This window comes from Dreissena polymorpha, chromosome 10 (genome assembly GCF_020536995.1).
Source record: "Dreissena polymorpha isolate Duluth1 chromosome 10, UMN_Dpol_1.0, whole genome shotgun sequence".
Lineage (NCBI taxonomy): Eukaryota > Metazoa > Mollusca > Bivalvia > Myida > Dreissenidae > Dreissena > Dreissena polymorpha.
Window position 1 is genome coordinate 14,192,030 of NC_068364.1, and position 13,864 is coordinate 14,205,893.

A 13,864-nucleotide genomic window follows, 5' to 3' on the forward strand; every position below is an offset into this window, starting at 1 on the left:
GGTTACAACACAAAATCATAGATAATGGTTATTTGGGGGTTATAACACAACATCATAGATAATGGTTATTTGGGAGTTATAACACACAATCATAGATAATGGTTATACCAGTATCTTTTTCTATTTTGTTTAAAATAGTCGGCCAATATATTAACATTTTCAGTAGAAAAAAATCGTTCCATGTAACTTCATTGACTGCCTTTTACACTGAAATTCCCGACGCCCTTTGATGCTTTGCATCAATACTTATCTTGTAATTATATAATATATTGTAAGTTTGTCAGTCTACTCGTACTCTTAAATTGCTACAAATCATTATAACATCCCGTCATTCAAACAGATTAATGAGAACATGAATATGGTGTAGAGATCAAGATATGATTGTACTCAGGGTATGCAACAAAAATAGTTTAATATCAAACTAATATCATGCACCTTTCACACCGACAACTAAGTGTTAAACTTTATTTGCCGGTACATAGTGTCGGACATTCGTTTACTTCGGAAAATTCAAGACAAGCAGCAAATTATATTTAATCACTTATTAATTGCAAACATGTGTTTATGCTTTCACCTGATATATCAATTATCTATTTGCCCCATGACAACCAACAATCAACATAAAACTCACTTCGAATGCATTTTTAATTTTAAAGCCACTGCAAAGTATGCTATTGATTTCAATACTTTATATAAATATCTTCGTCACTTAGCATTAAGAACGTCATCAAACGAATTCTGTTATCGACTTCAAATGTTTTTCATTGGTAAAAACTGCTCCGACAGTTCCTACTGTAAAAATCGTTCGCGTTCAAAACAGGGTCAGTTTCGACGCAGTCCGTTGTTGATTGATTCGATTGTTGAAATTGCAATAAATAATGTTACTACTATAATAATATTCATCATATCGACGCATGGCTCAACAAACTATGGGCAAGCATAAGTACGAGTTGTACGTAGGAATATCCCATTCACGTATACGTTTTGGCGAAATATGACTGATATGCGACTTCTAGATTTGTTTAAGACCACACATGTCACGTGCTGAACGACCACACATGTCACGTGCTATATTCGACCACACATGTCATCTGCTATATGACCACACATTTCACGTGATATTCGACCACACATGTCACGTACTATATGACCACACATGGCACGTGCTATTTCTCGCTGACAGTGAGCTGGTCGAGTATTTTATATATCTGGACGGTCTCGGAGCAGTGCGCGGACATGAGGAGGCTGTTGGAGGCGGCGCTGTAGCAGACCACTTTGGGACCCTCGCCGTCGTAACCCAGCAAAACAGGCATCTGTGAGCACAGCAGACAATCAGTGCAACAGCTGACATCCTTTCGCAAAATTCTTCGTTTGACTTTCATTTTTTGGCGCTTTGATTTATGTCATATAGCCGGTTAATACGATACAACATGTTCGTAAATAGGATATTTTTTTAGTTTTTTAATAAAGATATATTACAAGGTTGCTTAACAAGCATGCCTCCTTTTATAAACGCTCAATAAAATATTTATATTAACACAATTAAAAAAATGTCCCTCGGACACTTAAGCAAGAGCGGGCAATTTATATTTTTGAATCAAATTTACTGACAATATCGATAACTGGACTGTTGTGTGGAAAATTGTAAATGAGGAAGGAGATAACTGGACTGTTGTGTGGCAAATTGTTAATGAGGAGGGAGATAACTGGACTGTTGTGTGGCAAAGTGTTAATGAGGAGGGTGATAACTGGACTGTTGTGTGACAAATTGTTAATGAGGAAGGAGATAACTTGACTGTTGTGTGGCAAAGTGTTAATGAGGAAGGAGATAACTGGACTGTTGTGTGGCAAAGTGTAAATGAGGAGGGAGATAAATGGACTGTTGTGTGGCAAAGTGTTAATGAGGAGGAAGATAACTGGACTATTGTGTGGCAAATTGTTAATGAGGAGGGAGATAACTGGACTGTTGTGTGGCAAATTGTTAATAAGAAAGGAGATAACTGGACTGTTGTGTGGTAAAGTGTTAATGAGGAGGTTGATAACTGGACTGTTGTGTGGCAAAGTGTTAATGAGGAGGGTGATAACTGGACTGCTGAGTGGCAAAGTGTTAATGAGGAGGGCGATATTGAATGAAATGCTTTCATATCTCGTTTGGGTGATGCGCCTAAAAAGGCACTTTCGGCACTGTTTATATTTTAACTTTACTTTAATATTAATCAACATAAGTTATATACAATAATATGTGTATGGAAAGAGGCGGCATTCATTGTTTAAAACATGTTTCAATTTGAAAACACGTACCATCGATATGCCCCTTTCAAGACGCTGACTCAAAGTTATGCAAAGTTTAAAAACATGTATGTCAATTTTGGAACTTGTTGCGTCTTTTATTTTGTGTTATAAGTTAACACAACAATTTCCACGTAAAATAATAATTTCCATTAATCTGATTAAAGCAAGTTTAAAATTTTCCTAAATACGAAATATTGACTTACCAGATGTTTCCAGTTGTAGCTGACCTCCTGCACCCCGCTAGCGTTCTCAGTACACACGTAGACAGTGTTGTTGATGTCGACGGCGACGCCATGGTAATGTTCCACGTTCAGGTCGAATGCTCGCGTCACCGTCTTGCCAGTCTCGACTGCGTGCACGCCGCGCGTGGCGTCCGTGACGTACACGATCCCGTTGAACGGATTAACGGCGATGAACATAGGCGCGGTAATGATGTGCCCCAGGCTGATACGAATGTTCACCACTCCGTCCGTACTGACTATTCTGATCTCCCCTTGGAAGTTATACATACAAAGAAGGTATATGTGTGAATTGAAATTTGTGATGGCCTTGCACATGCATCCTATTTTGAACCTCTGGTGAACTTTGAGATCGACTCCAACATTTATTATAAACAGGCGGTCATGCGCTAGCCCTACTATTGCTGCTATATGAGTGTTGGAAATAGAAGTAACGCCTCTTGGTGGATCAGTAAGCGACAGTCGCGTTGGGTTTCTACAGCACGTTCGGAACATCTTGATAGATTTGTTGTTGAAGTCCGAAACAATCAACTTTCCGTCGGGCATGCATGCTATTCCATTAATGTCGCATGTCATTTCTTCATCTGGCAGACGCACAATCTGCTCCTCTGTCAGTAACAACTTGGATCGCGGTCTGCTGGCGTAGTTTTGCCGATTGTATCTGCTCTTGTCATCGACCATGCTCGGCTCGCGGTCAAATGAGTGAGCTTTAATGAACGAAGATTCTTTCATTATTAGAGGCGTCGCATCATTCATTTCCCTTTCGAGTGTAACCGGCGACTTGAATAGTCTACATGGCCTTTCATGGAAACCTGATGAACTTAAAGCCGTCTTGTATGTTTCGTTCACCGGTTTTTTCTTTTCATTGACCGTTTTCTTTTCTTGCACACGAGGGTTTGTCAGTTTAGTATTTACTGCTGTGATACTATTACGTGAAGCTTGAAGCATATGCAATTTGCTTTTTAACATATCCTTTCGGTTCAGTTGCTGTGGAATGTTCACCGAACGTTCAGGCTTCCCTATTTCCCCACCGGTTACGTGGTCGTGGCTCACTGTATGCATACTTCTAGGTCGGCTGTTTTGATCCACTGCATCGGCCGCTAAGAGCCGCTCCGGAGGCGCTGACTGCAGTCTCACCACGTCAAGGGCCTCTGTCCCGCGCATATCCTCTAAATAGAACTCTGTAACCAGGCCGTACTTAAGAATCCTGTCATTTCCACTCGCCCTCGATGCTGCTCTGGAGTCATTCTTAAACGAGACAGATCGTCCAGAGATGTTGGCCACAGGTCTAGTCTCCCGGTTCCTCGTTCTGACAACATTCTGTTCGCTGCTTTGTTCACAGTCTGAATCATCATTAATCTCGTCTTTATTACCGCTCTTGTCAACAGAATTGTCTACAGTTTCTGTCGCAGTTTCATTTTTCCTATTGTTAATTATTGTTGAATCCGCCTTTTCTTTTTCAACTGCTACACATTGATCTGGTAGCAGCTTTAATAAAGCATCATTAGCAGTTAGCATTTGTTTTTCCTCATTTTCAAAAGTGTGTAATTTATTCATCGAATCTACAATTAATTGTTGATTCCGTTTTAAAAGCACAAATATCTCGATGTCGTTTCCTTGTCGCATTGCATGCTCAAGATCCTGGAGCTTTAGTCCAACATTTGTTTCCAAAAATTTACCGGATGTGACAAATCTTTTGGCGACATATCTGATATCGCCCATGCGCACGCTATGATGAGTTTTTCGCATCTGTTGTAGGTCCAGGCCATCCAGGGCGTCAAGTAGCTGCTCGTTCCTGTCCACAAACATCATGCAGTCATTCTGTATCTTCGCTATCTGGCGCATGACGTCTTTCATGTGTGTATTGTCCTTGATACCATGCGCTACCTCGTCGATGGGCTGCACGGTGCAGCTGTCGTGACCGCAATGAAGGCATTCCTCACAGCACAGAGCGTCGTGCAGTTTGCAGTAATTCTCTATGTTCATATGGACATGAGCACTACACGCCATGCAAAATGAGGTCTGTTTGCTGGTTGCTGACTTTCCAACGCGCACTGTTACGTTATTTCCGGAGAAGTGCGGCTTTTCGCTACTACAAGATGAAGTTGAGGAAAGGTTTTGCGTTTTTTTCTTAGACTTATTACCTCCATTCTGATAACCATTTAACAATAGACTACTGTATCGTTCGGGTTTCCCTTCAGCTGTTTGATTAGGAGAGTAATGCTCTGGCATGTCAAGTGTCGCAACCCTCGGGGCGTCTCTGTTCCGCGTCTGTCGCTCCATGTAGGCGACATGTTTGGTGATCCGGGGCGTACAGGCGGCTACTCGTCGCTCCCTGTGCTCGCACTCCTTGCTGTGCTCCATGGTACAGCTGATACACATGTACTCCTGGCAAAGGGCGCACATATTCTCCCCGTCCTGTATACAGCCGCGAGAAATACATTTATAACAGGGCCTGTTATCCTTGTAAAACAAAAACTGTAGGTGTCTGGGAACAACCTGTTCATGAGTAGTATGATGTGTTCCCTTCTTTCGTAAAGTCAGACATGTGCGCGCCGTGTGTGTACATAACGCCATTATTTTACGAGAAACCTTCCAAACACTTTTGGTAAACGTTTAAGAAATAAAAGTTTATCCATAATACAAACGGTTACATTAAAAAGGCCGTACACTACTGCATTCGTACATTCAATGAACACTATCTCTATTAAAGGTTTAGTACCACCATAAAGCGTTAGTAGTATAAACTCGCCAAGTTAATAATCCGTTACGTTAATTAACGACATACACAAAGTGCCTAATTACGCGTATCGCGCTGGCTCTGTGCGCAAGTTTAAATCTATTGTTTTTCAACTCTCGATAGTTAAACTGTACTCGTGAACTTATAAAAGGACATTTTCAAATTGGTAAATCAATTGATTTTGAGATTTCTGTGCCTATGAACAAAGGACTATCAGATACTGATATCTAAGTGTCGGTAAATAAACCGAAAGATTGGCCAGTCATGGTGAACAGGATTTGTTTTGTTTGTTTTTCTTTGTATGTAAGTGTGTTTTTCAATATAACACACTTAACTTAAGTTGAAGCATGTTGAGGAGTACTGTGTTAATAATCAAAATCAAAGGGCATGTCGACGGAAATGTTTCTCTCAACATATACACGTGTTAAACAGATGACCGTCTACTTTAATGCAAATATTAAACATGTGCACAGGAGCACATAGACGCTTACAGCAAATAAACACACTTTACGTTTAAGCAGCCATGCTATTAAAGCGTCTCACTATTCGCCTGTTTTTGCAATACCGTATTAGCCGCCGATACTAAATACGCAATTTGATTACCGGCCGCTTAGAAAGTCTTCGCGTTGATGGCTGTTGAGCCGGGAGCCATAACAAGTCAGCACGATGACGGGTGTAAACGAAATCTTGATTTTACATTTTAATTAAAGACAATTTGCAGGGACGTAGTGTGACAATATTCTTAATTACGCGAACTAATTTTGTTTTATTAAATAAGTTATCAAATAAGGGCGCTCTTTGTGTTCATGAAAAAGCCATCGGAAGCGGTCATGAAGGCAGATACATCCAAAATGTTACACGTATCAACCACTTAACGCCATTTTCTTACAAGTTTGGCGTGTATCTTGTATATTTAACATCTCTTCAATGTGTGCCTGCGATTACTGTTTAAACATCATCAAGATTTAAAAGCATATCTTTATGGCATGATTATTTGTCATCAAATTCGACAACGTAACAATTAAAAAAGTTGCACGTCATAAAAAGTCCACAGCCTGAATGGCGTATACGGAAGTTTTTATCAAACGTTCTTGCGAATGACGTACATAACTAATCTTGCTATCTGATAGAGAGAAGCCACTTCCATTTGGACTCACTTCAGTGTACAATGTACTTAAAGCGGTACGTTAACCAGGGTCTGTAATCCAAACCAACCATGCGTATGTATACTTCATACTGTAAATGTTAATGAAAGGCCTATTTAATGAATGATAGAAGTCGATGCATTTCTTTCTATGCATATTTATAATATTTATAATTAAAAATAAATACATGTCTAAATACCACGATATAATCCTCATGATACCAGTAGGCAACGAAACTGACACACAAAATAATCTGTATTGTGCACCATAGGGGTTTGAGTGTCCGCCAATAATATACATGTAATGTCGCATTAGACCAAATATATCAATTGACTAAACTATTTTAAACTTGTATAGTAATTAATTAAGAAGCAATTCACTAAAAACACGAGCATTCAAAATTATTTCTTTAAGATCGATTAATTCCAAATTACGAAAATAGAGGTAGGCATATTAAAGGAAGAATGACGTTGCATTAGTAGACCGAGTCTTTTACTGAATGTGTAGGTTCATGAAATATCAGCTAAGACGAGGAATTCCACCGGCATCAATTTATATGTATACTTACGCTAATTTTAAGCGCTGTGCTAGTTAGGTATAATCAAATGCGCGTGTACGATTATTTTGGTTGAAGTATTCCTATCGTTTCAAAAAGCTACACTTTGAGGATCGAAAGACGTCGCCAGTAGTTGTATTCATGTATCCATTGTTATACTTATATTTTTTTAAGTTTCAAATGTCAATGTCAGTGTGATAGTTTTAAAAGCACTATCACCGGTAGTCTTATGTATTTCTTCTGATCTTGAGCACCTAATTGATACAATGTCTGAGTCTGACGCATCTTGACAACAAAGAGTATATCATACACGCACCGAGGTGTTTAACAACACACTGGGAAGAACAGATTTTGCTTAAAGTGATATTATTGGCATCTAGCAGTTTATAGGTGTCTATCGCAACCGTTGTTAATTTTTGGTGTTTTCACTTCATATACACTTATATTTGTTAATGCAGCATCAACATACTAAAACAATATCCAGGTTTTTTCGGCGTAAGCTGCATTAAGCCAGCTTTTCACCTTAGCCTGACCTTTGTTAACGTCCAATAGAATTCAAATAAAACTTCCCGCGGCCAAGTACAGATGAATACACTTCATTGACTGCATTGGCTGATTTGAGAATACGACAAAACATTGGAAACATGTCCGCGTCTTTGTAACACTGTTTTACTGCGTGTTCAGCATGAAACAATTTTATATCTATTTAAAAGGCTTAATAGATAGAGCAGTTTTACACTCAATCTCGACATCAATACAGTTTGTGCGTCCACCTTTTTTTTCCAGAAGATTTTCAGCGCGAGAACGTTTGCACTTAAAGGCTATTTTCTCATATTTAGTACTAACTTCCATATTCCTGTCAACATGTTAACATGTTAAAGTATAGAGAGCAGTGGAAGCGAAGACTCACTCTAATGCAATGCATTTCAACTCGCGAGGTATATCGGGTCAATTTGCAGCCACTGTGTGTGAATGTCAGAGTTTACATACAGGTCATCGCTGCGTCTCTTCCCTATGTGCTGATCGGAGTTCGCGGCCAGGAAAATAATCGTTACATAATAAAGACGCTATAGCGTGAACTAGGTGAACTGGAATTTTCTTTAGACCAGACAGATGTTAAATGAAGATATCTAGCGATATCATTTGGTATGTCAATATTAGATTCTTAATGTGTTTTACAACAATACCATGATAAATATTATTTTTAATTAATTTAACAAGAATTATGCCATCATATTGACTAATGTCAGTAATGAATTAAGCATGAGCGCAATGATTCTCGATACTGTTAAAAATCGAATCAAATAGCAACGCCAGAAAAAACACTAAAACAGGTTTGTTCGAAGAACGCGCGTATAAATATTTAAAATATATACGGATACTTCGCGTGTGGCCGGTTGACTCATATGTTTAAATTTCACTTCCATTCTTCTTTTGGTTTTCTGTTTTGTATCTATACGTTTATGACCAGCAATATGTAATAATGTAAAATAAGCCGCGAAAACTCCGCGTATCATCCCGTACTGCGTTTGCTGCAGCTAAGAACTGCACAGAAAAAGACATTCGCTATCTTTGATCTCATTTATTGAAGTCTTTACCTTTCATTAACTGCAACCACAATCAACGCCGTATATCTTTTTTAAAGATATTTCTTGTTTATATTGCATTTAAATACCAATCGTACTTTCGTTCGACAACTGATCATGCATGTACGATGTGAACCTAAATTTAGTTTTAGTGCTGATTCGTTCATACGACACAAAGACACAATTTTGTTTTACGGATCATTTCGGCTTAGAGGACTGGGTGAGTCATGTAAAATATTTATATAAAATATATTTTAATAAACAACTGGTAGCAAGATGAGTTGCAGATAATTGGTCTGTAACCACATTTTAACAAACTCTTTTGACCTGTTAATTCTTTTCAGCTTCAATTCAACAGTGAAAAATGTCCATACTATCACTTTAAAAGTAAAGAAAATTGTTTGCTAAACAAAATGCATATTTTTGGTGAAAAAAAACAACTCGTGGTGAACTTGAAGTAATTGTGTATGTTGCGCTTCGTATATGATGCTTTATGTACTAGACAAACCCATAATGGAAATTTGACCGCCGACATATTGGCTATCACGTAACACACTATCATTACTGCACTGACAAATTACAGCGTATTCTGTTCATACAGGCCGCAGGATCACGTGACTTTATTGGGTTCTCAAATGGATGTTTATGGATGTAAACACAGGTGGTTAGCGTGTGGCTATGATATTAATTAGTGAAAACATCATTTTGAATGATAAAAAATCATATTATAACGAAAAATTAACTTTTCTGAAAAAAAAAATTCACTATCAAATATATATATATATTTGATAGTGAAATATTTTTTTTTTAATATCATAGCCACACGCTAACCACCTGTGGATGTAAACACACCGGTTAGTGGCGTTATTTTTTCAAATATCTTTTTAAAACAATTTTTCTGAAGAATTTCAACTAGTGCATAACAGACAGTTTTATCGCGGCTTATGGCAATGTGAAGAACATTGGAATTACTTTATTTAATAAGCCTGTGCTCTTGAAATGTGAAATGAATTCATAAACACGGCTGTGCTGCATGCAACGTGAAACTGCAAGAAAACTGTCTTTTAATGCACTAAAGATTTTGCAAACATATTTCTATAACTTGAGATATTTGTAGCGCCGTTAAATGTCGCGTCGCCATTATATGTCGCAGGCTACGAGATTTGTCGCAACGTGACATGACTTACAAAGGTGTGCGACATTTATCGGTAATGTTGCGACATATATCGGCAGTTGAAATTTTTTGCGACATTTATCGTTAAAGTTGCGACATATATCGTCAGTAGGATTTGCGACATTTATCGTTCCTTGCGACATTTATCGTCAACGTTGCGACAAATCTCGTAGCCTGCGACATATAACGCCAATGCGACATTTAACGGCGCTACAATATTTGCTAAAATAGAGTTCTAAACGGTGTGTTTTCATTGTGTCCAGCCCGTGCGTAAACCCATGCGACCTCGTTGATCCTGCACCCTGCGAGTGTACACCCGCTTCTTTCCAATAAACAGTAGTTTATGAATTCGCACAGTAGGATTGAAAGAAGTGAACCATGAAACAAAGTTTCGATATGTATCACATCGATAATCAATAGAAGTTAAAAGAAATATACACGATAGATTTATAACATATGTGTATCTGCAAGAACATTCAGTGATAATACGGAATGTTTAAGGCCGAGTTAGCTTGTTTAAAACAAACCTTTCATTAATGTTGTTGGCCTAATTGTTTACTCTTTATGGAATGTAAGTAATTAAGGATAACTATAAAAGTTAATTTATAATTTTATTGCATCGTAGATATCTGCCTTTGTTTAAACCTGTATTATTTATGTCTGAATGCCGTAATTATATAGTTCCGAAAATACTCAGTAAGAAATATTGTAAGATACAAAACTCTTTTTATTGAATAGTACATATGATTGTTTGTTTTTCTATTTCGTTATTAATATTTGCCTTTTTAAATTTCATTTTAAAGGGGCCTTTTCACGTTTTGGTAAATTGACAAGATTTCAAAAAAGTTGTTTCAGATTTGCAAATTTTCGTTTAAGTTATGATATTTGCGTGGAAACAGTAATACTGAACATTTACCATTCTCTAAAATATCCAGTATATGCATCTTTTGAGGATTTAAAAACCTGCAAATTATCAAGCGTTGCAACGCGAATCGATTGAATAATTTGGAGAGTTATGTTGTTGTCGTTATATTTTGTGAAACTACGAGGATTGCCTATAGAAAGTATAAAATACATCCATAATTCGATGAGTACGGATGGCCGAGTGGTCTAAATAATAGATTTTTACTCCAGGGGTCAGTGGTTCGAGCCCTGTCGAGGGTTACTTTTTTTCATTTTTTCATTATATTCTTGACTTTTACTCGAGCTTTTGAGCTTAAAAAAGTTGCAGGCCTACCGCCGGGAAATTTTATGTTCACATTGATTGGTCGCTTTCAAAGGTCAGCTAATGTGAAACGCTGGGTTAAACAGCAATGCCGAAAAACTGATGGAAAATCTTTGTTGCGTAGTGTAGCATAAATGATGAACAGAATGTGAAGATCCCAAGTATTTCTTTACAAATGTTCATGCTACACATAGACACATTTTGCGTCGTAACATGTACGAGTAATCGTGTCGGTATCGGCTTGTGCTCAAGTTTTACACGGCAGTTCGAAAACATGTATTTATTTCTTCAAAGAAACGTATAAAATGTAAAATAATCATTTGCAAATTTAAAATCCATTTTTGAAATAAAGTAAAATGCGGAATTAAAACCATACACTGATGTACTATGTTGACCAGCCAACACTGTCATACATGATAATTTGTTGTGTCGCGAAATCATTTTTTAATTGCCGTATTATCTGTATTAATCATCATGATACACTTAGCTTGTTTTCACTAATACTATTCTTCGTTGGGCTTATTCGGTTAAAGAGTTATTCGGGAAAAACATTCCCGATAGCAGTCATAATTCTGATTTTATGTACTATCATTTTTTACAACACAGACCAATTACTATCAACGCCATATATCGTTTTTAAAAGATGGTTCTTATTAAACTGTATTTGAATCTAAAGACTGTACTTGTATGTGGACTGTGGGGTGTTATAACTTCGTTTAGTGCACAATTCTATAATACTTGCACCAAACATTCTACTAAAATGAAACCGAATACACGTGTCTTGTATATTTTAATATGGCTCTGGTTTATTAAATAATGAATGCATATTACACAACAATTCAACATTACACAAAAATTAATTTCATGGCGACTTTCTATGACAAACAGCATATCAAAAGATATAATAATGTTCGATGAACAATGGTACATTTAAAAACAACTATTGCATAATTTCATTTTGAATGGTTTGTTTCAAACGTGTTTGAATATGCACACACATATGATACCAACTAATAAACAAACTTCAAATATTAAATTGCTCACGATCAACCCCCCCCCCCCCCCACAAAAAAAATAATAATAAAATACAACAATAACCTTCTAAACATTAAAAAACTTAATGTTTCTGTATACAATAAATTGTGCCACTTGATAAAACACAACTGACTTAATAACATTGCAAACAAGTATTATTTCTTTAAACATCTGACGCCGCATTAAAATGTTTCGGATACATGCTGGTGACAGGTTAAAGCACCGTACCATACACAAGTCATATCGTTGTACAGTGTATACCTATTTTTTTGTTATCGTATGGTACAAGATAACGTGTCGATCATTGTCATACTGGGTAGATGAATGATGCATGTATGCGCTAAGCCAAACTGTAGCGCAAGAGAATGACTACTTCTACAGCATACACTTGTCGTCTTGTTTATTACATGTACTACTATAAATAATACATAGGACCCCGCCAGCCTTGCTCCCCAACCCGCTGGTCATGCCTCCTGCCACCCGCTTGCCATGCATCGTCGAGAACTGTGGGCTCTACCACAGTCAGATGTGCTAAATCACGAAGGCTTAATACACATTGCATTAAAATAAATATATAAACAAACAAATGTTCAACATCGCAAACGTTGTCAAAAGTCATGTAATTCTTAGTGATTTCCTGATTCATGCGCTTGTTAAATAGATGCGTAGGCGCACAGAAGCTCTGAACAATTGCGATGAATGCTGTTCTCAGAAAATAAATATTATTGTAGAAGTCTATTCATGAAGAAAATATAATCATGAAATTACAGGCGTTATTGAGAGAAATCGCGACACTCGCGTTTAATTGACATGTGTTTAATGATTGCGTCAACAATCGACGTCAGCGTCATTTTATTATTCTATTAAACTCTGAACAGTACAATGTAAACAGTGTGTTCATATTTTGCTCTCCTTGCTCTCGGCCTCCTCGGGGATCTGGGCGTCTCCGAGGGTAAAGTGCGCCTTGGAGTCTTTCCGCCGCGCGCTGATGAGCCTGCAAGCAGAGAGTGGCGAATAAAGAACGAAATAACAGAACAGTGTGCGATTGGAAAGCTTGTCATTATTAATAGTGTGTGTGTTTGTTTTATAAAAAAAAAATGTCCTTTATGAGTGTGATTGGACTTGATGTAAAAAAGATGTTTTTTAAAGCATGTTGTCTGAAATGATGTGCTTAGATAGTTTTGTACATTAAACTTATATGTTATTCCTTAATAAAATGCTTGACTGGAAAAATGTAATCTGTATTGATTTAAATAGAAACTTAAGTCACGTAAACAAGTAACGTTAGTGAATTTAACTCATGTTTCACACTCGTCCCTTGCCCTAAGTACACGTGCAGCCATTGATAGTGAGAGTGTACAATACGATATCTATACAGGCTTACCTCATTACAGTGTCATAACGCTCATCAAACACAAAACGCAGCACAAGTTTTACTTTATAGAAATTCTCTGCGCATATAAGACTGTCATCAATGACCCATTATGACACCTAATGTATGTGAAGGCTCCTTACTTGGGCTGGGAGTTGTTGTATCCCTCGAGGACCGGCAATGAGTCGCGCCGGACCTGCATCCAGATGCCCGTCTTGCTCATCTCCTCGGACATGTTTACGCGGTCGCTCGAGGGCACCGCAATGTAGTCCGCGTACTTGTTGCCCATCGTGTGCTTCGTCTTCGCATCAACAGTGACGTCATTGTCGTCGTTATACATATAGTCTTGCGACATTAACTGCTCCTGCAAAAATAAGATTCTATTTATAACATGACCAATAAATATTCTTTTTATTTTATGCTCTTTTCACCGTATGTTCACATTGTAAAAGAGTTTAACTGAAGATATTAGCTGGAATAATGACGTCATTTCGTAAATA

At 37.5% G+C, this 13,864-nt stretch overlaps 2 protein-coding genes across 3 annotated transcripts in view; both read right to left on the reverse strand.

The window, feature by feature from the left end:
- Positions 1-484: 484 nt before the first annotated feature.
- On the reverse strand, positions 485-5,422 carry LOC127847376 (uncharacterized). The gene is made up of 2 exons (XM_052379244.1): positions 2,496-5,422; positions 485-1,313 (listed from the first exon to the last, which is right to left on the reverse strand). Exons 1-2 carry the CDS (start codon positions 5,106-5,108, stop codon positions 1,167-1,169), a joined length of 2,760 nt encoding a protein of 919 aa, XP_052235204.1. The 5' UTR covers positions 5,109-5,422; the 3' UTR covers positions 485-1,166.
- Positions 5,423-11,730: 6,308 nt separating this feature from the next.
- LOC127847375 (electrogenic sodium bicarbonate cotransporter 1-like) overlaps positions 11,731-13,864 on the reverse strand; it is an 80,805-nt gene continuing 78,671 nt past the window's right edge. For both annotated transcript variants that reach the window (XM_052379243.1, XM_052379242.1), the window contains exons 22-23: positions 13,508-13,728; positions 11,731-12,986 (exon numbers count right to left, since the gene is read on the reverse strand). In XM_052379243.1, coding sequence (XP_052235203.1) covers positions 12,890-12,986; positions 13,508-13,728 — 318 coding nt within the window. In that variant the 3' untranslated portion in view covers positions 11,731-12,889. The remainder of the gene's footprint in view (positions 12,987-13,507; positions 13,729-13,864) is intronic.

Bases quoted from the DNA above. Each gene is read 5' to 3' on its own strand.
- LOC127847376 (XM_052379244.1), bottom strand. From the start codon at position 5,108: ATGGCGTTATGTACACACACGGCGCGCACATGTCTGACTTTACGAAAG. The intron at 1,314-2,495 runs GTAAGTCAATAT...CTGTGCTCACAG, and splicing joins GCTACAACTGGAAACATCTG to ATGCCTGTTTTGCTGGGTTA.